Consider the following 26,879-nt stretch of genomic DNA (forward strand, 5'->3'; position numbering starts at 1 on the left):
ACATATCAGTGGAGTATCATTTTGAAAAATGTTTTCAAGTTGATTCCTTCACACACTGTATTCCTTGAGAAAGGTTACTTGAGTTCCTTAATGATATTGATATCAGTCATCAGGAGATGACCAAGACTACTAATCATGATGCTAAATTGGTTAGCAAAACGCGCATCGAGAACTAGCATTTTTGTTCTGGTGAGGAAGAAATGTTTTCAACCAATTCATTTCACGCCAGATATTTCAAATTCTGCTTATCAAGATGAAAAGTTTTTTTTTTGGTTAGAGTACATAGTGTTAGTCCAATTCTGAGATTCAAGAGGAGGCTGAAAACCACCAGGTAATTGAATTTGTGGTTATTGAATTTGTGGGGTCAAAGTTGTCAAGAAGGGTAGGTATTTGTAATCGTAGTTATGACACTATCAAGTTACCAACATAATCAAACGTTTTGAGTTCTTGAAATCCTACTGTTTTTGAACGTCAAAGTATCAGCAGAGAAAAAATAAAGTCATTTTGCAACAATCTGAAAATTTCTCAACATTAATTTTTCGATTTGAAATTGACCCTCCAAAAAGTGCGTACTATCAATGACAAAACTCTTTAATTTCCATTGACGTTGAATCTTGATTTATCCTCCAGTTTGCAGTCTATAAGTTGTATCAAATAAGTTGCCAAAGTTTTATTGAGGGTCACGAAATAATTAAAAACTGAAACTATACGAGTTTCAATAACAGTTAATCAATTGTAATTAAAACTAGCGCTCACGCTATACCATGTCAGAGACTGAAAAGCAGCTTTTTGTTAAATACACGCATCAACAATTACTGACATCTGCAGTGGATTTGTCGTAATTCATTTATAATTCATTTACTCACATTTTCATAAAATTATTTAAACGCAAGCTGTTGTATGTTTTCTTTACTCATACAAGCAGTGAGATGGCATCAGATTCGAAAACAAGTTTCAGAAAAATTATTAGATTTTATTGTAAAAATTCAAGTGTACCTGGAATTAGTTGGGTAGTGGAGAAGAACATATTTTTTGTAGAAAGGTATATGATATTTTTTCTCAAACTATATTGCCAGAAAGATAAAATATTATTATTTTTCATTCTATTATCACAAGTTTCTTTAATACTTATTGCCTTCCAGTTCAGGAGTTATAGGAATAAAAATTTCAAAAACCCCAGCTGTTATCCAACGAAACGCCTTTTTCACGCACAAAAACTAGGTATATACTGTCTCCCGACGTACGTTTCACTAACCAACTCAGCATCGTCAGGAGATGACAGTTTTAGTCATATCATAAAGATAGTCAGAATAACTCAATAAAAATATTTAACTACACCAAAAAATCTGATTTAATAATCAGTAATAAATTTACATCAGCACTCTTATTAATAAATATTTTTTGTAGAAAATTGTAAGATTTTCTTCTTGCTCATTTTTTTATAATATTTCCTTAATTAATTTCAATTATATAAAACTCATTAGAAAATCTAGACTTGAGTGTTTGGTGTAACATTAGTCTCCAACTTCTTATACCTACTTATTCTAGATCTGTTCAGAACAAAAAATCATCAGAAAACAAACTTTGACGTGCTGGAAACCAAATTTTTCGAGTTATCAAAATTGATTAAAACCTAGTCAACTAACAACCTATTCAGAACAGATTATGTATAATAATCATAGTAATAATAATAATAATGTTTTATATGGATGATCTTAAACTTTATGTCTCTGGAGAAAAGGATCTCCATCAGTCCTGGAGGGTGGTGGAAGACTACATGCATGCTATCGGTAAGAAATTCGGGATAGATAAATGTGCAATGGTCCATCTCAAAAGAGGACGACGCGGGGACTACGAAAAGGGTGTGCAGCTCGTTGATGGAAGCATCCTGCACCATCTGGATGCCGAAGAGACGTATATTTACCTCGGGCACAGATTAAATATTTAATCTGTGCCTCGGGGTGAAACAACGCCACTCACAAGAGGTAGCAGCAGCACTGCTTTCTCAGTCAGTACTAACCTTCAAAAAAAGCAATGGAAATTTCATGATTTTCTATTCATAAGTTTGTGAGTTACTGTGCTAAGAAAGACTTCTTTTGTTATTTTCAAAACAATGGATAAAAAACAATTTCGTGTTTTTAAATGGTACTACTTCCTGATGGGTAAAAATACCTTTCAAGCGAAGCACTGCCTTGGAAAATGTTATAAGGACTCTGCTTCATCAGAAACAACAATCAAACGTTGGTTTGCTGACTTCAAACGTGGTCATAGAGACACTGATGATGCAAAACGCAGTGGACGTCCAAATGAAGCAGTAACACTAGAAAACGTAAAAAATATCCACAAAATCGTTTAGAATAATCGAAAAGTGAAGTTGTATGAGTTAGCCGATATTGTAAAGATATCAATAGAACGTGTTGGCTCTATATTGCATGAGCATTTGACAATGAGAAAGCTCTGTTCAAAGTGGGTGCCGCGCTAGCTCACCGTTGGCCAAAAAAAAGAACGTCTTGATGATTCTGAGCAATGTTTGGCTATGTTTAAACATAACAAACCTGAATTTTTGCGTCGATATACGACAATGGATGAAATCAATCAGAAAAAAAGTGAATATTGTGCTGATACCACATCTGAGCAGGATTTTCAGAGCCTGTGTGGCCTGGGAATATATTCCAAAATCATGGCAAAAGGTGAAAGTAGTCTTCCTGCCAAAAATAGGCAGAATATTAGAACAAACGCCCAAGCCATACAAATCTGGCATTCTAACGTCCTTTCTAAGGTTACTGGATAGATACATAAGAGACGAAACGTTGAAGGAAAGACCTCTTAGTGCTCGTCAATATGCATACCAGCCTGAGAAATTGACAGATTCAGCACTGGACTACTATCTAAGTCCTCTTTAAGTCCAGTGCGTCTATAAGTGATGCACTGGGAAAAAGAGGAGTACCAACTGTCGTTGTGTCGATGGATAAAAGCCAGCCTAGAAAGAAGGATGATATACATCACTCTAGGAAAGGCTACCATACAGGTAAGAGCAGAGAAGGGATGCCCACAAGGAGGCGTAGATACTATCGCCATTGCTATGGGCAACCCTAGTAGACGATCTCCTCAGGAAGCTATCTGAAGAAGGCATATATTGCCTGGGATATGCTCACGATCTGGTGATAGTCACAAAAGGGAAATTTGCAGGCGTCATCTCGAAGCGCATGTAAAGGGCCTTGAACATCGTCGGCAGATGGTGCGAGCATGGGAACCTCTCAGTGAATGCCCAAAAACTACTTTCGTACTACAAGGAAAAGAGTGATGCAAGGACTAAAATCACCAATACTCAATGAAGTGGAGATCCCTTTTGCCAGGGAAGTCAAATACTTATGTGTGACTTTCGATCACAGACTCACGTGGAACCTTCACATCCAAAAGACAGCACATAAGGCCAGGGTGGCCCTAGTAATCTGCAGAAGGATGTGTGGAAAAAATTGTGGGCTGAATACAAGGTTATATACAAGGGTAGTGAGACCTGTGATAACATACGGTGTAGTGACTTGGTGCACAAGAACAAAGCAATCGGGTACGGCTAGGCTATTTGGCGGCATTCAAAGGGAGTCGTGACTGAGTGTCGCGGGAGCCATGACAACGACCCCAACTGCAGCACTTGAGGTCCTACTCGGACTTCTACCATTGCACATCTACATACGAAGAGAAGCCCCACTGATGACACACAAGCTAATGCAGGGACAAACCCCAATCAGCCAATCACACGGTGCAGAAACTGTACAATGAACTGAAAGCAGATCCAATACTAGGAATGCCCGTGGAAAACACAGTTTCGCAGTACAACTTTCAAAAAGATTTCAAAATCATCATATTAAGGACGGGCAAAACGGCCCACCGGTAAAAGCGGAAGAAACTTGGTATAGCTCAAAGACCCAAGAAGGAATGGTAGCCGGTATATACGGAGGAAGAGCAAATACGAGAATCACACTCAGACTCGGACATAATACAACTGTCTTCAAGGCAGAAGTAGCGGCCATCGAACAGTGTATAGGGGAAATAAACAGGCAGAAGGTCACAAATAAAACCATTGCCATTTTCTCTGACAGCTAAGCGGCAATTAAAGCGGTCAGCTCAATCTTCTCAAGACTAGTGGGAAGCTGTCTGAGCGCACTCAAAGAGCTAAGTACCCAAAATAGGGTCACTCTAGCTTGGATACCCGGACATGAAGGTCACAAGGGCAATGAGAAGGCCGATGTTCTAGCCCGTGAATGCGCATCCAAGGCTATGATTGATACAGAACCCTTCTGCGGGGTAGCGAAAGCATGCATGAAGACATCCATAAACTCATAGATGCAAGCCGAATCGACAGATTGGTGAATCTGTCTTCCGTGAATCGCCCAGATTCACGGAAGAGCTGCTAAACCACAACCGTAAGGTTGTAAGGGTGGTGGTGGGTCTACTGACGGGACATGGCCGGTTCAGGAAACATATGAGCAACATGAGTCTGACAGAAGAAACCCAATGCAGGTTCTGTCAAGAAGAGGAAGAAACCGCACTGCATGTACTCTGTGAATGCGAAGCGATAGCAAGGCTGAGACACGCAGGATGCAGGGAAGAAAAACCGGAGGATGCCAGCTATATCAAGGCAGTGTCAAAGCTATGGAGTCTCATCAAAGAGATCAAGCTAGACAATGAGCTCTAACAACCAAGGAGCATCACAATAGATCTGAAAAGGTTGCAGTGAATGAGGCCATGGGCTAGCTCCCCGGCAATCTAAGCTAACAGTGAATATTATATAGCGTTATTGGAGCGTTTGATGGCCGAAATTGCGGAAAAACGACCCCATTTGAAGAAAAAGAATATGCTACTTCATCAAGAGAATGACAGTGTCACAAATCAATGAAAACGATGGCAAAATTGCATGAAACGGGCTTCGAATTGTTCCCGCACATACCATACTCGCCAGCATTGGCATTCAGTAACTACTGGCTAATCGCTCGAATGAAGAGGTTAATTGCTGAAACTTAGGCCTATTTTGAGGAAGAAGACAAATCATTTTACAAAAGTGGTATTGAAATGTTAGAGCGGAGCTGGAATGACTGTGTGGCTCTTGATGGAGATTACGTTGATGAATAAAGCCAATTTGAAAAAAAACGGGTTTTGTTTCTTAGGCCCTGAACTGTTTAGCCCAGGTATTAACTACCACCGGTTACAATTGTGATATTTTTCAATTAATGTTTAAAGTTTTTTTATTGGGTATCTGTAAGACCCACAACATCTACCTACTACAAATCACAATATGGCCTATGAGAGTATTTTACAGACTCTTCTGGGTACTCCTTAATGTTGCAATGCTGGGATACACCGCCATACTTCTCCACCATTTGGCCGAAGACAATTTCGAATATCCAGTCATCGTCACTCCAGAATCAGCAGGTCTACCTATCCAAAAAATTGAATTTCCAGGGGTTGCTATTTGCAGTATCAACAAAATTAGCAAGAAGCGAGCTTTGAAATTAGCGAAACTCTTGTAAGTATTGTTATTCTTGCGAGAGCCGATTATATTATTTATCATTAGTAATTGATTATTACAACAATTTGGAGTGGGTGTATCGAGGCGATGAATAGAGTATCAACTTTCGGTAATGCTTGGGGGAGTATTCTCTGTATATGTGTAGACTATTCCCAAATAGGTTTATTCTGACTTTTCCAAAGCATCTGCATTTGTTATTCTTGCAATATGATTGTGCCAATTTTTTGTTTGTTTTATACAATTGACACAGAAACTGTCCGCGAAATTATGTGTCTTAACAATATATGTCGAGTTCTGCCATATCAACCTCCTTAAAGAAAACTGACGCCTGTGTCTAGGTCTTCATTGAGAAGCCCTTTCAGGTCATCATTCTTCAGACTGTGAGATGAGACGAATATTGAGGGTCGAGAGTCAACGTGATTAAAAAAAAACAATAAATTAATTAATATAGGCCATTAAAGTACCAAAAAATAATCGATACCTTTAACAAAGGAAAAATATTTTTTATAAACATACTAAAACAATCTACTGAAAACACTATTCCTCCACCAGAACAAAATAGCTGTTTCTCGACGCGCGTCTTAATACTCTCCTAGAAATCAACAATAGTAGTGCATCTGGCCAAAAATGTAATGAAAATCTAGATAACTCAATATCCGACATTCATGAAGCATTCTCTTGGTAACAAGAATTAATTGCAATATTTTTTGATATCACTAAGGCGTTCGATACTGCATGGCGGTACGATATACTGGGGACATTTGAAAAATGGCATATTAATGGCAATATATATAATATATGGAGACACCCTACATTTTGTTTTATAAGAGAGAGGACATTGTTAGATCAAGATCTTCAGATGATGTGGTGCTGCATGTTTTTCCGGGTTTTCCTGCAGCTGAAAAAACAAATGCGCCACTGGAATCCATGAAGTCGCCCCGGAGCGCAAATTTTTTTTTATTGTTGTTTTTATTTTATTTTTATCGTTGTTTCATTAATAAAAAATTACATTTGTACATATATTAAGATTCATAAACAATTTTTTTCAAAACCCGAATTTTTCAAGCCCGAATCGATGGAAACTTATCCAAACCAAAAGTACAACAGAACGGAACTCCTTAAGGCTCCAATCTGAGTGCAACACTTTTCTTAATTGCCATAAATGGACTAATACAAAAATGTCAACTACCACTTGAAGCAATGCTCTACGCCGATGATTTGGTGGTATATGCAGGGGAAAAAATGTATCATCAATTCGTAACCTTCTTCAGAAAGCACTGGACAACATCGATATATGGAGTAAGGAACCTGGACTCTAATTCTCAATCGAGAAACCAAGGTCATCCATTTTTGTAAAACAAAATTACCTCCACCCTGAATAATATTCCTCTTGAATACATAGAGGAGAAACGCTTCTTAGGAATGACTTTCGATCACAAACTTTCATGAAAGTCTCACATTTGCAAAATTCGTCTCTCATATCAAGCTGATCTTAATATAATGAAATCGGTCTCCCAAACAGAATGGAAAGCAGATTTTTTTCACATTGAATCACATTTACAAAACGTTAATCAGATCCAAATTAAATTACTGATCTATATTTTATGATTTCGCCAGTAAATGCACACATAAGAAGCTACACACAACTCATAATACAGCTATGAGAATAGCACTGGGAGCATACTGTAGGTACAAGCTCGATCGAGGACATTCTTTGCGGAGCAGGAGAACCACCATTAGCAGAGCGCCGAAAATATTCAACGATGATGTACGCTTCTAAAATCTCAGCCTTTCCCAACAATCCAGTTCCAGATGATTTCAAGAAACCTACAACCGCCGGAAAAAACTTGATTTTACGTTTTACGAACGTCTGAATCGAATTTCCTCCAATCTCAATTTGACCACACCCAAAACCGCTCATTTATCTGAAATCGACAGTCTCCCTTCACGGACCATCAGCCTTTTGACCAACATTACCTTGAACAGTCCCAAAACATTCCAAATTTACCCGACAATTCTCAAAAATCTATTCGCAGAAATTATACAACCATTTCGAACCCATCAGCTCATCTTCACAGACGCCTCTTGTTCCAGTATAACGGCATTGGCGCCGCTTTCACCACAAATGAATTCAATGCAAAATTCAAACTACCATCGTCAACCTCTATCTACACTGCAGAATTGACAGTAATTCTTGAAGCGTTGCAATACATAAATTTCCATAACATCCCTCAATGTATAATAATAACAGAATCATTGAGTGCAGTAACCTCATTGAATCAACTCCATCCTAGCCATCCGGTTCTGATGTAGACTGAAACAGAACTATTTCATATTCATCAAAAGAACATTCAAATCCAATTTCTTTGGGCTCCCTCATATATCGGAATAGAAGGCAATGAGAAGGCCAATAGTTTAGCCAAGGATGCCACAGAACTTCAAGATTTCACAATCACCACCCGGACATTTACTATAACGATCTAAAACCGCACATCAGAAAAGCTGTAATGTCTAAGTGGTGGACGGGATAGAATATACCTAAAGCCAAACTTTCAGAAATCAAATCAACAATACTACCATGGAGCAATCTACCTCAGAAGAGAAACATTCAGACAACTCTATCAAGACTACGAGTTGGACACACACGTCTAACTCACACTACTCACAGTTATCTCCTCAAGAGAGAAGAAGCTCCCACGTGCTACATCTGTGAAACAACATTAACCGTGAAACACTTTTTGGTGGAGTGTCCGCTATAGGGAAGACCGGGATTTTTGTCTTTTGCATTTTTACTGTCCTTTTTTATATATTATCAGTGATATTTTTTATCACTAGATCGTGTTTTTATACTCATTTGAAAAAAAGTATAATTTTTTTTTCCAACATCATCCATAGAGGAAATATAACAATTCTTATGGAAAAGAAAAAGTGTAACTTTTAATTTATTATATCCCAAAAGAGAAAAAAGTGTATTATTTGTAGGAAAAAACATATTGGTTCCAAATGAATAACTTCTTTCTGGTAATTAAAATACCAAAAATATCCATCAGGCCGCAATGCTTGTAAACTAAAACTACCCATCCTTGCGAAATTATATTTAGTCAGTCTAAAATTGAGTGAATATTCGAAATCACAATTATAGTAAATGTAACCTAATGGTAGCCTGGTATAGCAAATGTAACGCTTTTTTTCGAATATCCTTGGGAGACGAACCGAAATAAATACTTGAAGTCATAAGTATGTATCTTTCTAATTATTTCTTCCATTTGTCGGTGAAAACTTGCCTTTACCTTTGATAACCAATTTTTGTTGATGATATTGATAACACCGTGTTGCTTATCTCTTCGACAATGAATTTTTTTACAAAACCGTGTCAGAATGCGATATTAATTAATCCCAAAATCACTTCTTTTGCAGCACGCAGTATCACTGCGTGTAATACTAGTCGATCAGACTTTCTCATACGATGCCATGACATTTCTATGATTTTTTCTAAAACAAACAAAATTGTATGTAGCAGAAGCTCAAAAAGCCAACAAAAAATGCAGCATACATAATATATGGTGTTGGTTGTCACATGTGACTACCAGCCCCCGTCAAATTGTGACAACCAGCCCCAAAACACATTTCAAAAAATAACCCTCTGAAATAACTCTGAATCGATATTCATTCATGAAAACGGATAGTGATATCGTGAACAACATATGTCACATCAAAAATACATGAAATGATATATATCTACGGAAAATTCTAGTATACTTATGGGACTCGACACAAATGCAAAAAATTTATATTTGCCATCCGAAGAAAAAAAAAGTACGTATCTCCCTCACACAGTATGAGAGTGAACTGAAGTAATATAAGGATGAAGATATTGCTCTTACGATCCTTCGATTTTGTTCGATAAACTCTTTCGTTCGTTCAATTTTCCAATATGGCCGCTGTGACAACCAACCCGTAAGACAACCATACCCGGTCTCCCCTACACAGATAAGAGATTAGCAAATGAAATGACAGAATATCTAAAAGTGTTACTAAACGGTCAGTCAAACAATAAACTATTTCTGAAAGACATCAATTTCCTACATAAAAAATCAGTTACAAGTTACTTCTGATTCGCTTATTGTAGTCAATGTACTATAAAAAGTATATTATGTGAATTAATGTAAAGCCATTAACCCCTGACGGTTGAGACTCAAATAAATTTAAAAAATCTGTTTTTTTTTGGCTATAGCTCGTGTTTCCATTTTTGAAATATTTGGAGCCAGTTGTGGAAATATATTGATATGTTCTAGACAAAAAATTGAAAAGGACGCTGATTTTCGCACCCTTGTGGAAGATATAAAATTGTTGGGGAATCTATATGATCTAGACATATATGACCCAGGAAGACTGTCAGAGTTTCAGGACTTACTGGACGATATCGACAATACAACTGAAATTGATGACCCTAAGCTGCGAATGAGAGAAGTAAGCTTTTTATATTTATGAATATGAGACTATTTTGAATCAAATATAAATATCTGAAGAGCGTCGATCTCTTTGAGAGGTGGATTAAAACTATATCTACCCTCATTTAATCATTTTATATTCCATGTTTCGAGTGGATCAATGTTATCGAAATATTGCCTCTATAAGGCGGGGAAATTTTTGAAGTGATGTAAATCAGTGATGGCTCGTGCATTGAAGAACAGGGGAGGCTAAAGTCATAAAGACTATATACACACAGAAAAGCCCGTCGGAGGCGCGAAATTGTTTATGTTGTTGCACGCTTTGCTTAATACTAAAGTTAGGGCATGGGCATGACAATGCGTAAAAAGTGCATGAGGAGCAATGGACTTTATTTTAGTTTATAAACCATTTAAATGGCCGGCCATGACCGCAGCCCTATCATAGGTTTGCGCAATTAACTTTTGCCTAAAATTATAGGTGTCACATGTACGAATTAAAAAATTAAACAAATCGTCAGCTGTGCGCCCAGATAAAACATCATGAAAACCCATAACACGTTCTACCACATTACCATATTTCACACATCTAAAAACGATTGAAAGTTGTGATGTACAGGTAATATAGGTAGTTTCATCAATTTCCCATGCAAAAAAAGAAACACTTTCAATCTCCTTGCTTATATTTTCCTTAATAATATATGCCACACTGTCTATAAGCTCATTTTGGATGGTTTTTGAGGTGCCCGATAAAACGCTACCGTTTAAAAATGTGACGAATTGTGAATCATATTTGCCTGATAACATTAAAAGTTTCTTGTAATTGCCGCGATTAATCGAATCTTCGGTTTCATCGTGTCCACGAAAAGCTAATTCTTGGGAACCCAAATAAATCGTAGTATCGTAAAGTCTTTTTAAATTCGACCGATTTTCCCTAACCTGATTATTAAAAGAAATTATGGCTTTTTTTTGAGCTGTATCTAAAGCTGTTGCTATATTTTGTTTGCTAAACAATTTTAATTTACAAGACGAAAATATATGCTCCTTAGATTTAAAATGTCTTTCTGTAAAACGAGGTAGGTAATTTTTTCAAATCGGGGTATCCTATTTTAGACCACGTTTGGTATTCGGTTTGTATGGAAAATAAAACACAGGGCCAACAAAAAAGTTTTTCTCGTTTAATGGAGGCGGTTAACCAATCGCATTTATCGTACCAACTAATATTAAAACTTCGATTTTGTCGTCAGACAAAATCGAAGTATTATAGCACTGCTATAATACAATACTGCCTGTTTTATATACAAATAACAAATATTATCAAGAAACACTAAAACGATTTAGGTACCGAAATATTTTTCAGTCCCGGTCCGTCACGGCATCCCGTCCAAATAATTAAATAAAAAACAAAGGCAGTCGTTCACTAACAGAGACTAACTGGAGGCTAGCCTCCTCTAACACTATAATTTCTGCAACTGAAATTACAAATCGGGACGTATGTCGCTGGTTGGATCGGTCTCGTAGAGCCTGTGTTTTTCAAAGCGGTCGGAGGCTTGGCTCCTTTGCAACGTATGTCATTTATTATTTCGGGTTGATGGTTTATTCGTTATTCGTTCATGGGCGGTGCGTTTGAGTTTTGTTGATGCAGGATACAGTGTGGTACGTACTACGTAGTGAGTAATAGTGTTTTTTCGGCCATATTATGTATTTATATGAATAGCCTCAAATTTTATGGGGAGGCTAAGCCTTCCTTGTCTCCTCTGACGAGCCGCCGCTGATGTAAATGTTTTCATTGATCATCTCATCTGCAATCGTTTTCTATAAAAAACATTCTTGATACAAACATGGATACAAACAGTAACTTCAAAATTAACATAATTTACAGAATCATTATGTGTGTCTTACCTGAATGACATTATAAAGATGCCGAATTATACCACTATTTTACTGAGAAAAGAATTGAAAAATCTGTGTTAATAATCTACAGCAGAATGCAATTTACAACTGGTTTTTGGGTCTGTCGTTTCATCTGCAGCAGCGGTAGGTCTACTTAACGCCTCCCTGTATACAAATCCACAATCATAAAAATTCAACAATTACTTACAGGCAGATCTACCGATATTTAAAAATTCAGATTTCAGTTTTATATAATGGGGTCAAAACCGAAACCGGTCGTATAAATAAAATCTACCAATGGTATTTAGACAAAGGTGTTTTTATTCATTTCATTCCAGCAGATCATTACAGAAACATCATTACTAAAAATTGTTCCGTCATTCCCTGTCATTATTTTCCGCACCTTACATTACTGACATTATTTTTTCATCATTATTATGTTTCGAGTGGCGTAGAAATCACATAGACTCTGTTTTTATCGATTATCGTTTTTGAGAAAAAAGTATGTCTAGCTATAATATTGCAATAAGTTTTAACCGTTCTGTTAAACATCGTTACTTGATGAAGGAATGGTTATAGTCGAAATAAACGATATTGTGAACATTTAAAGTTGGCGGCACTCTAAAAGGCCAAAAAAACCAATACATAGAAATGAACCGGCTGAGAAATAGACGAATAGAACTCGGGAATACGTTGATGGTTATCGCCGTCATGTTCAGCTCAGGAACTGATCGTGATTTGAGTGTTGAAATTCGATATTGGTGCAGTTATACTTACTTAAAATTTTTGTTATCTGTTCAAAACGTGGTGTACGTGGACAAGTACTAATAGTAATAACGAGTGTGATAACAACGCATACTTTTTCCAGTGTAGTGATTCCAATAGCGATGGTGAACAATGCGAAAAAGAGATATCAGTGAATAAGATTCGGATGCATTTGAATATTGAAACACAGAGAGTATGTATCATTGTATATAAGTATCTTCATCTCAAGTTTGGTTTCGAGGGAAACAAACTATTACAAGCAACATCAGATTTGACCGACATTCCTTTCTCAACTGTACGTAAAATAGTCAAAAACAAACCTTATGAGCGCAAGACGCGATGTGATACAGGATTACCAAACCTTTAGATTTTCATCTAATAAAATCATTGAAAAAAACAATATACGACTGTTACAAAAGCAATGAGATTCCTGCAACTGAAATCATAAGGAAGAAATGGAATACTTCCGGCCATAACGTGAGCTGCTGAAACAAAACTCTTCAGAATTGGATAAAGAAACCAGGATTTAGATTTAAAATAATAAACAAACGTCAAACGATTATAGAAAGCAGAAGAATAGTGGAATTGCGTAACAAACACATGGCAGCTAATATTTTCGAGGAATGGTTTGAAAATACATTGATCCCAAATTTGGATGTGAATAGAGCAGTGTTTCTCAAACTTTTCAAATTCATGACTTCCTTATGTTTTTTGAAGGTTATCGTGACTACACAAGATATTTAATTAATAAAAGTAGGTAGGTGGCTGTCTGAACGGATTGCATTTTGCAATTACCGATATTATCAGAGGATTTTTATTAATAGATACCGACGTAATACCTTTACTCTCAGTTATCTATGTTGTAAAACGTTGTACCTTGAGACTCATCCGTGGTCCACGGCGCCCCAGTAAAGGTTCCACGGCGCCCCAAGGCGCCGCGGCGCACACTTTGAGAAACACTGGAATAGTGTAATAGTTCTTGACAACGCTTCCTATCATTTGCGACAGCTCATCAAAGTACCGAATCAAAATTCGAGGAAAGATGAAATTTTTTAATGGATAACAATTTGTGTTTTGAAGATTACTATACCAAAAACCAACTACTTGAAGTTTTACAGAGAAAAATTTGAAAGAGAGTATGCCCTTGAGAGTATTGCTGAAAAGTATGAACACACCTTACTGAGATTTCCCCCATATTCTTGGAGAAAAGTGAAACAAAGCATAAGGCGTAAAAATATTTTTCCAAAATTTGATAATAAGGTAATAGAGCTAATTGGAGAAGAAGTATCTAATATTACCGAAGAAGACTGGCAGAAAAAGAATAAAAAAGTAATTTTAGTTGAAAAAGACTATATGGAGATTGAACACTTCCATATATATATATATATATATATATATATATATATATATATATGTGTGTGTGTGTGTGTGTGTGTGTGTGTGAAGGTATGACATTTGTCAAACCAAAAAACTCCATTAATGTTTAACGTTTTTCGTCGATTTATATGTTCAATTAATTGTTTTTTACTCCTTTTTACTGCCCTGAAGAAGCTTCCCACTAGAAGCGAAAGCTTGGCAAAGTAAAGCAGAGTTTTTGATTTTTGATTTTTTGACTATATATATAAAGTTGAGAAAATTCAGCGACTTAAGAAATGTACAGTAGAATGGAATAACGGGGTCTCTCAGTCAAAAAATCAAAAATCAAAAACTCTGCTTTACTTTGCCAAGCTTTCGCTTCTAGTGGAAAGCTTCTTCAGGGCAGTAAAAAGGAGTAAAAAACAATTGAAATGAATTTATTTTCAGTATTTTAATATTAATGCAAGTCACAAACAGGATTTGAGGCTTCATAACTCTATTTAATTATCTGCGAGCGCTTTGAGTTTGAGTAGAGCCTAGATGATGACAGTACGACCAGCTGTCGAAAGCGCTTACAGATAATTAAATAGAAGTTATAAAGCTTCAAATCCATTTTGTGACTTACATTTAATATTAAATTGTTATTGTGATTTTTATAAAATCAGAAATGATTATTGAATAACGAAATTAGTTAGCTCCCTAACTATATTATTAAAGGGGAGCTGTTGGAAGGTAAGTTGCACAATATCGTTTACTTGAACTATAACAAAACGAAGATCATTCACATTTAGTGTTACTGAAGGAAATAAGTGATACGAAGGAAGTGAATGATTATAAAAATTATTTTCGTATGGATAGATATATAGATAGATAGATTTATTGAAGCTTTCAATTTAAACAATTGATAAAACTCTAGTCATAAAAATGATTACATTAACAATACAAATGTCAGTTAATATTAATATAAATAAAAGCACGTGGTATAGGTAAATACAATAAGTATATTAAAATGACAGGAACAAATAAGTAAATATCACAGATAAAGATTGATGAGTAGAATGTGATACTGAAGTTACTAGGAAGCTTAAATTTGATACAGACTGAAAATGGTTATTCGTCCATGAATTCTTGTGATGAATATGGCTCAATGTCACACAACAGATCGAAAACACGTTTTTTAAAAATTTGTTTTGTCCGATCTTCTTTGATAATCAAGGGTAAATGGTTGTTGAATGTAACTGATGCGTAATGGGGACATTTTCAATAAATGATTTCGAATGGTCCAACCAATTCTACCACTAAAAAATACGGTTATGAGAAACAGTTTACCAGTTAATAAAAGATTGACTTTAACTTTTCCTAGCCACGGGAAGAAGTTTTGAGGCATCGGCTTCATTTAGTACAGATATTCTTGAAATCTGATGCGAAGTGAAGTACTGAACTGAGTAATGACGAAATAATGATGCCCTGGCTTTACACGATCATTATTATTGACAGTATTCCCTCCCTTGCTAAGAATGATGCTCGAATATCAAAATATTCGGATACGCTTCGTTACCTCTTCAATACTCGCGATAATTCCAGTTGTACCTTTACACCTTTATTATCAATGTGATTATTTTCGGGTGATGACATTATTACTGAACGTGTAAGGTACTTATTAGGATGCATGAAATTCAGTTGTTAACTTTCGTATTTCGTATCCTTCTCACTAGCACCATGAATGACTGAATTGAAGACAGTCATTGTGCTTGGTGGTTTCGATAGCATAGTTGGTTGCTAGCGAACAGGAGAGCCGGGTTCGAATCCTGGTCGAGTTACAGTTTTCCAATTAGGTTTTTGTTAATTTATGTCTGCATACGCAAATTCACTCTTTCATGGTAAGAATTGATTTTATGTTTTAGTTGACAGCACCATGTGAAGAAATGTTAAGTGATTGCAAATGGGCTGGAGAAAAATATAACTGTAGCGACTTATTTGCGTCCAGAATGACCTACGATGGTATATGTTGCGTGTTCAATTATGTGAAGCCTCTCAAAGAAACTTCTGAACAGGAGTGAGTATATTATTTATACTGAGAAGTATAGTGTAAATTTCCCAACCCCAGATATTGAAACACTTTTTTCTACTAGACTTCTTGCTGAACAATTTCTTGTGTATAATGAATGAGGTATATTTTTTAAGAGAGATTAATTTCAAAAAAAAAGGCTTTTTAAATTTTTTATTTCTCCACCTTTATATAAAAAAAATGTAAAACTTCCGATGGAAGAAAGCAATCGAAATCAAAATAAACTTTCAGAAAGATGTGTAGATCATGCGTATAAGTTACTCATAGATACAAACTGGAAGAAAAAGCCCCAAACAACTACTCTCATATTAACATTGAATTATACGAAAGACAAAGTACTTTCGATAGAACTATTTTCATATGAACATTTAAGTAGGTATACGAAAATTGTCTTTTCCTAACGAGTTCATACTCCAAACATTCATGGAATTGGATAAAATATCATTCATAGGGACACTAAACAATATAATATAGAGTTACGATATAAAATTTCACTCATACCATCTATGACCCCTGATGGCAAATTCACTGGATGGGGCCCCAAGAAAAATTGTCACATTGTAATTTAATTTTGATAAACCACCGAGATAGTTACCCAACAATAACATTATGTCCATTTCACTTAAATATCTAATTTTCAAAAGTATAGGTATTACATATTTATAATGAAATAATAGTTTGATGTTAACAAGATATTTATTAAAAACATTATTTTTTCCGAGCTTATTGTTCTTCAATATTATCAATAACATCATCAAAGTTTGAAGACGGGCTATAGAATTTTCAATAGACCGAATAGCCAAGTTATATAGACTGTTTTGTTCCATGAAGTTTCTGAAATAGGTTTTTATTAATTTTAGTTCCGAAAATGATCTTTCAGCACTAGATGTAGTCACAGGTATTGTAACAAATGACGTTATTGCAGTTCATACTTCTGGAAAGCTCCATGACATAAAACGATTTTTTATTATTAATAAATCAGCAAGTTCTTCAATACACGTTGACATTTCTTTTTCATCTCTGAATAAGGTGGACCGAAAATTGAGAATTTCCCCGGCAAATGATTCAGATATTTCTTTTTTATATATTTCAACAAATACTAGTGCTTTATTCAATATATCCGTATCATTTGAATTTTGCATTCATTGGAAAGTAACGCGGTTTCAGTTGAACACTTCGAACAAACTTTCCGGATCTTGAAGACGCTCATCTTGGCAAAGTTCGTCAAAATGGCGTTTCACCTTCCTATGATGAGTTTTAGAAAACTCAGGGTTGATGCGGACCAATTTTCTGTATCAATATTAACCTCCTTTTTTAAGTTTTCAAATTCATGTCGATACCTTTGCAATTGTTCCAAACAGTAACATAATGAAATTGTAGTTCTCAATCTTCTTCATAAGTGAAATAGCTTCATTTTTTTCATCAGATTTGCAATTTAAAATAATCGTTTTTGTAAGCGCTTTCTGGACTTCAACAAACCAAACTTTCAAAGTAAAAATAGCATCATAACGTCCTGCCCATCTAGTAGGGTTCAAAGTTTTTAATGTTTTCGTAGTTGAAGACTCCCTTTCTTTATAAGATAATAAACTATATTGGATATTACATCTTTTGATACTATGGCAAAAAAATTATGAACTTGTTGAACCGTTTCTAAAAAATGTTGCATATCAATAACCTCTTCTGCTGCATCATAAAGAACTCCATTTAAGTTTTGAGCAGCACATTTTTCTTCCTTGATCATGGACTCTTGCTCTTCATCTAGTGTTCCATGTAACCGCCATTATTGATACGTAACACAAGATTCTTGGTAAATTTTCAATGTCTCGTGTCTTTTTATGGCGTCTACAATTTGATTCCAGTCGTCATAGCCTTCTATCCGAACCTCTTGAATTTTTTCAGATGCCCAATTTGCGAATAACCAACATGGTTCACAATACGCCTTTTGAAGTATTGAGGATTAGGATAGCCATGTACATTCAAGTTTCACACCAGACTGAAAACAATATAGTATGTAATTATTATCTAGGAAAGATCTATTATCACTGTCTTTTTGAAAAGGACCCTTAAGTTTATAATATTCGTTTTCAATAACGAACTATTTCACTTGATCATTTAGTTCATTAAAATTACCCTTATCAGTAATATATGGTGAAGATGCAATATTGTTTACACTAAAATATGATTCATTTTGATTTTTACTAGTTGTTGTGGTTGTTTTGGATATACATTGGTATCGGGTGCTGCATCTGCCATTCTGTTACATTTAGTTTAGTCCAATTCTTCACTTTCAGAGCACTACTAACTTATTTTTTCATCAATAAACTCATCATTCTGAAAGTACTGACCAATACTAGGTAACTGTTTATTTTTTCATCAGACTTCCTTTTTCTCTTGAACTACACATGTTGATATCTAACTCCTCACAATTAAATTTAGGTACTTTGCCTTTAGTTGCTGCTTCAATAAAAATGGAACTACAAAAAATCAAAGACACAAATGACCCATTTTCACAACAATCAAACTTATCGTACTTGAAAAATACAAATCTGGGATTCCGCCTTTTTTATGAATACGTTTAAATCTTAATTATTCATTTGAATTTGAATATGGTATTTGGTTGTGTCTAACTACAATTGATTTTAAGTACCTACTTTACTTTTTGTTAAAAATGTTAGGTCAGATTTAATTTTCAGTACCTATATTCTGGCATTAAAAAACCTGTCTTAATTAGTGTTTCACAAAAAGCAAAGCAAGCCCATAACTTGAATTTCAGGAGTATTTTTACAGATGTTGCATTTTAGGCGAGATTCAGTACCACCGCCCCTGGAACCCCAGAGGCCTCTCGGTTCTGGTATTGAATATGGTCTGACAGTGGAACTGCACAACAATATTGAAGACTACTTTCTCAGTACATTTGAAACTACAGGATACTCAGTGAAAATCTTCAACCCGCAAGATTTTCCTGACAAAATAAGTGGTTCTTTGTCAGATATAATTGTTAATTTTGGAATAGAAGTTCTGTTAAGCATCGATGTGGAAGTTGTGAAATCATCAGATTTCATGAAGATTTTGCCCTATAATATGGTAAAGTAAAAGTTTCCATTCAATAAAAATTATTGCTAGGTTCAAATGAATCTATGTTAGATGTATATGTGAACAATCAAATCACGAATATTTGCTTGCAGTGTACTCGTATTACGGAATTTAATCATCCTTTTAGGGAAGATAAATGCTAGTAGTTCGGTAGGGACAAACACTGTCTAATCCTCATATGAACATATGATAAAGTACAATTAAAAAAGAATATTTTTAACAGAAGAAGATGTTCTTGGAGCAAAACTAAAATTTGCAACTGTAAAGGATAACAATGTTGTAACATTAAAACATTGGCTTGCATGCCGTAATTTAAAAGTAACTGGAAAAAAGTGAATCAATAGACAGGTTAGTATACAGACTCTAATGAAAGAGTAGCGGTAGAAACTGTAATTAAAGATATTCAAAATAATTTTGAATTTCAGATTTATTTCCGAGTGAAATATGAATCAAATATAGATGGTAATGAAATATATTTAATTAAATATAATATATATATATATATATATATATATATATATATATATATATATATATATATATATATATATATATATATGTATATATATATATATATTTAAATATCTATTTTTCCGTTAATCAGCTGTCGCCCCCATACGAACGACAACTCTCAGAAGTTGAGAAACTTGTGCTAGCTAAGGACTAACGAGGTATTGCCTTTTAACGTGTGATTCCTGACATTCCTAATTTAATAAACGATTGAGGTTATATCTCATTCTAATCAATGGTAATTAACTATGAAAAATTTACTATTCATTTCATGTTTAGAGCATACGTATGATTATTTATTTATTTTTTGCACTGTTAAATCCACTCTCCTCGAAGCATGTATCCATTTCTCACATCTAACCTCATTATTATGAGGTTTTATAAATGGTATAAAAAACACGTTTTCTTCCGGATATCGATTATCCGACGTACAATTCGCAAAACAGCAATGCTTTGTTGGCATTATACTAGCACAAAATAATGTTTTATATCAGATTTATATTTTTAATAAATGAATTAATATTACGTAAATAACACTGTTTTACATGTAAATAGTTTATTGTTTGTCCCTACTACTATGCTGCCTCTCGTGACACGTTTGCTGTACTATTCTCAGGAAAAAGGCTCATTGCTAGCTTGAAAGCTTGGCTACTTTACATATATCAAAGGATCTATTTCAGACGTCTCTCCATAAGAAAGGGCGCTCGAATATTAAAAATCTGACGTAAAGGTACTCTTAATAATAAATGACATAACGCTTATAGAGTGTGAAAATGGATAGTTTTTTATACGAATGGTCCTCAATAGATTATATTTAGGTGTATGATTTCATATCAAAAGCATCTTCAATGTCACATTGTAATGCAAATCTATCTGTTCTCTATTGAAAACGATTTCCCAACACCAAAACAGAAATTACTGTCCCGACGGGCGTTTCGCTAAACAAGTTAGCGTCCTCAGGAGATCATCGTGACTAAATTTCACTACTATGTTGTTGTTTATATATACTAGTGGCCTAACTACTACATGTTAGTATCACCTAACTACACCGGTTAGTATCATCATATATCTACTACTTGTTATTGATTCTATGCTAAACTACCTGATTTTGATACCTCTAATTTGTTATGAAAAGCCGCGAAACAATATAACATACCATTTATACTACTTTGAGAGATCCACTGAAAAATGAAAACATGAGCAATCCAAGACTAGGTCGCAATCCCGTTTTCACCCAAGAGCAAGAAACTGAAATTGCTGGGTTCGTTATGATGGTCTGGCTATAATTCCAGGAAATACATCTCCTTTGGCAGGTCCATCAAATAAGGATAAGGATGTTTTAACAGTTGCTTGTAACCAAGAACTTGTTGATATGCAAAGAACTCCGGTATCCTTTGCTGCTATATCAACGACACGAACTATTGCACCATCTTCTAAGCCAGGTCAAAGAAAGCAAAAACAACATGCTACCATATTAACTGCGACTCCTATGAAAATTATGTTAGAGGATAAAGAAAAGAAAAAGTTGCGAAACTCAATAAGATTGGAAAAGATGATAAATCAAGACTAAAAAAAGATGGCAAAGAAAAGAACAAACATTTGAAAGAAAAATCTTGGAAGAGAAAAATTTTACAAGAAAGTTCTTCAGATAATGAAGATGAAGTGCACCTTTGCGATGTTGACAGTGATGACGAAATTAATGTGGATGATGAAATTTATAACAAATGTCTCATTTGCGAAGAATTTGGAAAAATTAACGAGTTGTGATATCGCTGCAGGATGGGATTTGCCAGATGGATACATCTGTGATTTATGTGTCCAAAAATAAAATATAAGGTTGATCTCATTACCCCGTACCCTGAGCGGTATTACCCAAACTCAGGGGCAATGCCGCTCAAACATGTATTAATTTTGATTTATAATAAATAATTTAAAAAATACGCCATGTTTTCCTCAAGTGACCGCCATTCCCCCTCCCTACCCTAATACTTACAGGTAGTAGTAAGACTACTAGGGTATAAAAACACTAACGTAGTAATAAAATTTAGTCATAATGATCTCCTGAGGACGCTAACTTGGTTAGCGAGATGCGTGCTGGTGTTGGGAAAGTGTTTTCAATAGATTCTGTTGAAATCAACTCGACACCTTTAAAGGTGTGATTCCTAACACACGAAGTGAAAATCGATCGTCCGGCTCTGAGGTTCGAACCACCGGTTCACACAACGCTCGATTGAGTGAGTAAGGCAAAGCCCCCACTTCAACCCATAGCTAATGCTGTTTATTACTGTGATCTGACATCAGTATATTAAAAATAGTTTCTCTCATATCAGTAGAAGGGTGCCGTTTTCAAGTATGCATACATTATTTTCACATCACAGCTACCCGCTCGTTCAATACACATTTGTTTTCCAAACGGAAGTGAAAATCAATTTTACAATGCAATGCATGGAATATTAATTCAATATCTCAACGAAATGATTGGATCAATATTCAGCTAGACCGCATCTGAGGCATTGATGAACCAAAGAGTGACTTTGAGACTTGTGGACTGAAATGGAATGACTTTATACTGAGTTATTGAACTCTCAAGAGTCAAAGGCAACAAAAATGCTGAGTGTGCTGGACAAATCACAAGCTTCATATAATAACCCTGACCCGGCAGTGGGAATACCTAAATATGTCGTACAAGACCACATCAGGAATTGGGTCAGTAATAAATATAAATAGTACTTGAAAAATACATGCACGGTTCAGTTTGTTTGAAACATATGACCTGAGTATTATTTTATTCATACCCACATATATCCGCTGCAAAAAGAGGCTTCAAAGCGTCAACAAACGCTCAGCAATTCTGGATCGAGGAGGCGATGGTTTTTGGTTTCCAGGTTACCTCAGACTGTCAAAAGTATTTTTGAGTATTTTTGTACTGTCGAAAATAGACTCTTGAAATCTGCCGATGTATTTTACGGTATAATTTCTTTATAAAACATTAATTATAAGAGATATCATGTGAATGGTGGAGAACTACTTCGTAATAGTTTGAATTGAAAGGAATATATTTTTAAGAGATATTAATTTTTGGGAAACTTTTATACGTGTTTGTGTTGTCTGATATTAAGTATACACGCTTGCTTTCAAGGAAAATTACATATTAAGATTTCATTCCGAATAGAATAATTCGGTTTCCACAACAATAAACATAATCTAATAAAAATGCGAACAAAAATGAGGTAAAGCATATTCTGTCTAGTTTTTCTAGCCATTTTGACATTGACATTTTCCAAAAACCATTTACAAAATTTACTTTTTTCAACTCTAAACATGGTGTAGTACTCATAGTATAACTTGGCAACGGCCGAGCATACTTTATTTCTTCCGTTGAATGCCTTCCTATTTTTCAACTGAAAATTATTGTGGAGGAGTCACTATTTCTTGCTGTTCATTTTTCAAATTGTGGAAGAATAAATACCCAAAAAAACAGTAAGAAATAATTTTGGATATGCCCTAAAATAAGACATTAGACACCTATTTTATCAGTTCCTTATCTCTCATGACAAATTTGTTGAAACTGGCTTATCTGATTTCGAAATACACTTTGAGACGCCTCAAATATTCTTAGTCGCTGACGTTTCCAATTTTCTAACTGCAACTCGTAATTTTCAGAGATCGTGCATATTTGAGGATGAAGAAAAGACGTCATTTGGGAGTTACAGGCACAGTGATTGTATGGTAGAGTGTAAACTGCGAATTATGAAAGATATGTGCAATTGCATACCAATTACTTCCTCAACAAATTATGACATGGAAGGAATCGGTGATGTAAATTTTTGTACGCTCATTGATCTACCTTGTCTCAATAAATATAGAAGTAAGATTTTATTATTTCAAATCAAATATAGGTACACTGAAAGAGTCACTTAAACTTATGAATGTCTAATTACAAACGAGTGAAGTACAAATGACTTGAAATATTAACTTTTTGTTACTTCACTAAATAAAAACCATATGTTAGACTACACGTGAATGCAAACATGAATCAATATTTTGACACACAATAAGAGCAATGAACATAAATTATGAGCTAACGGAAAAAATTTCAAGTGTTGATATGGGAACAATTTTTTAAATACATGCCATACATGACAAATGAAATACTTGTACAACTAAGTAACATAAAAGCGCATCGCACAAATTGAAATTCTTACAGTATACTGAAAACGATTCAGTATTCAAATAGTAGGTATATCTAGTTTTACCAGTGACTTTATATGTGTGTACGTTCTTCAAATAGATGAATTATGTTTTGTTCATTGATGATTTGACAGTGAAGAAACGACTTTAAACATTCGTTTCATTTCTTTCTCTGGCAGTTCTGCCTTGTATTAGCTACGTTTCCGATTTTCTACTCAGTACATGATGTAAATAAAACTCAGATATTTGGAAATGGGTATAGAATACTCTAGGTATATGTTTCTCACAATATTATCATTTTCTCATTGAATTATATTGTACCTATCACTTGTATCGATAGGTATACCTGTCTTACAGAGAGGCTCTTCTATGGAAAGGTTACTGCAGTCATTGAAGTGGGAACCTTGCACCTTGAACATCCTATAACTTCAATATCGATCGATCAATTGGTATATTGGTTAATATAATTATGACTATAGTGGGGGATATTCCAGAAGATGTGGTCCACAAATAAAATTTCATAGCTCCACTTTCCGGTCTGGATGATTACAAGTTACCTAAAAAATTCAGTGGAGTATCTCCTGACTGTTGGCTGCAGCCATCGGAGGGGGCCTCCCTAAAATGCGTCACAAGAGACCTACTTGTCAAGCCACACATTCGTGTTGCTTACCTACCTGACGAATATAGTCACAGGCTGACCGCCTATCAGAACCTCAATAGATTGAGGAAAATGTCTGTCAACCTTGGATTAGACCATTCTTTACAAGGAAAGTTCAGCCCTGGTACCAGAGCACATAAGTGCCTGTCTTGCCGCGGTCTTGATAATATTTTGAGTCTTTGGCAGTCTCATTCTTGCCAGCTGACCTGAAAGATCACTCTTCAAATGAATAATCGGCTTCGTTGAGAAGCTGGATTTATTTTTGTTTTTTTTTAGTTTGCATAGGTGTGACCGCACAATGTATACCCGCGGGTCGAATAAACCCACTCACTTTGAACCTACCCTACCACCTTCTTTTTCTTCTTCTTCCATTCAGCCTAATAAAATAATATATATCATCATATGTGGTCGTTACAATACTAGGTTAGTGAATCCAAAATTGATGGTAATAATTAAGGATTTTTTCACGACTTTATTTGAAACAATAAATTTCATTATTCATTCGTTCAGTATAATTGTTTGGTGAGTGTCAAGATTAAAAGAATGTTGTATCAGAATTTTTAAACTATCTGATGATAACGTTTTAGACTTTTCTGAGTATGTTAAGCTGTGCTCACAAAATACATATATGAACTCTTTCAGTAATTATAAATTTGTTTTTCAGCCAAATGGTTGAAATATTTCCCAATTGGAGTTTCGTCATCCAATCTAGAAAATGAGAAATATGATTCCATGAAATGTACAAAATGTTATCCATCCTGTAATAACATCATTTACAAAGTTTCTTCTAACACTGCTCCATTGTTTCACCATCGGTAAGAATAGTGTGTCTGAAACAGTGTTTGAAACATAAGTTGGTGTATCTGAAAACATATTTTGAATACATTACTTTCTACTTTTCTATTACGAAACTGAAATCCAATCACCCGAAGACGATTGTGGATACTAATAATCGAAACGTCGTGACGTAACTTGGTTTGGAATCTTTCAATTTTTATTTTTCATTTTTGTTAATAATATTTTTTAATTTTCAGCTTTTATTATTATTTCAATTTTTTATTTTCTGGTTATAGCTTGTATGTTATTTATACTGATGGCTTTCAAAAATAGCGAAATAAGTGGGGGTCGCTACTTGAAAGTTTAGGAGTAGGTATCCTTGGCGTGAGAGGGTAAGCTCCAAGTATTACTTCATTAGTTGTCCCTGAGACATCTTAAGTTACGTGTTTCGTAAAATTTTCATGGTGTCATCAGTTGAAAAAGTATTAAATGCTTTTCGTTTTCAAATTGTCACTCTGTATACTAGATAATCAACACTCGTTCTATTTTTTCAGTTACAAGAACAGACACTCATATTTGAATGTTTTTTTCAATAAACCGTTTGTTGCCTCATACCAGATGGACGTATCAGAAACGTGGTATGATATGATAGGTATGTGAGACTCTGTAAAACTACCGGTTTCCTATGAACTATTTATATGTTTTTAGCTAATATAGGAGGCTTCCTATCACTATTCATGGGGATAAGTGTCATTACTGCGATGGAGATAATAATACTCGTTTATAAATTGACATGTTATTGCATTTCTAGAATAAATGCAGTATATTTCCAATAAGCACCACAACAGCGATTTGGAATTCATTAACACCTATCTGCATTATGTGTAACTCCTTTTTTACCGAATGAGCCGTATTCGGCTACGCCTTCGCCATTTGAACGATTTTCTGTCAGTCAAATGTAGTCGCACAGATGAGACTTGTAAAGTTTTGCGCGAATCTACCCTCGATAATCAGTTGGGTAAATATTTTGAACTGTTCTAGAATCGTGCGAACTGCGAACCAAATACGCCTTTTATAGTTAGCCATTTCAATATGTCTGGAATGGAATTTTGCGTAGTATGCTAGTACATGTTGAAAGACAAATTTGAATTATATGTTGAAACTGAAAATGTCACTTCCGAAATAAAAATAGATATCACTATGTTACTTATTCTTAATTCCAGCTTCTTCAGGTTCTAGCTTAGGCTAAGTATTCAAAAATCTGGTTTTCCATTAGTCTCCCCACGAATGACAACATTCAGAAGTCGAAACCTGTGCGAGCTAAGCTAGGTTCTAACAGTATATTTTCATTTTAGATCATCGATTTCTCAAATGTTTAATAGTATAAATTGATGGATATAGCCGTCATATTTCTTTATCTACTAGAAAATAAACTTTTAGCTACATATAAATATGATAAAGACAAATTATTATCATTATGAACAATATCTCAAATTTGAAATTGAAGGAAACATGAAAAAAATTAGTTCAACCTTTTTTTCTTCAAATTTTGAAAATAACTTTACGTACATTTTTCTAGGCGTTTGACTGTGT

The 26,879-nt window shown here is 34.9% G+C and overlaps 1 protein-coding gene across 1 annotated transcript; it reads left to right on the forward strand.

Annotated features, from left to right (window-relative positions):
* Positions 1–60: 60 nt before the first annotated feature.
* Positions 61–26,729, forward strand: LOC111517821 (pickpocket protein 28). The gene is made up of 9 exons (XM_074173786.1): positions 61–331; positions 5,318–5,524; positions 9,823–9,997; positions 15,894–16,045; positions 18,859–19,141; positions 23,324–23,528; positions 25,174–25,324; positions 25,841–25,938; positions 25,995–26,729. The coding sequence occupies exons 2-9, from the start codon at positions 5,346–5,348 to the stop codon at positions 26,120–26,122; spliced, it is 1,371 nt and encodes a 456-aa protein (XP_074029887.1). The 5' UTR covers positions 61–331; positions 5,318–5,345; the 3' UTR covers positions 26,123–26,729.
* The last annotated feature ends 150 nt before the right edge of the window (positions 26,730–26,879 follow it).

This window comes from Leptinotarsa decemlineata, unplaced genomic scaffold (assembly GCF_025532065.1).
Source record: "Leptinotarsa decemlineata unplaced genomic scaffold, Ldec_3_MD MMD2_tig00000505_RagTag_RagTag, whole genome shotgun sequence".
NCBI classification, from domain to species: Eukaryota; Metazoa; Arthropoda; class Insecta; order Coleoptera; family Chrysomelidae; genus Leptinotarsa; species Leptinotarsa decemlineata.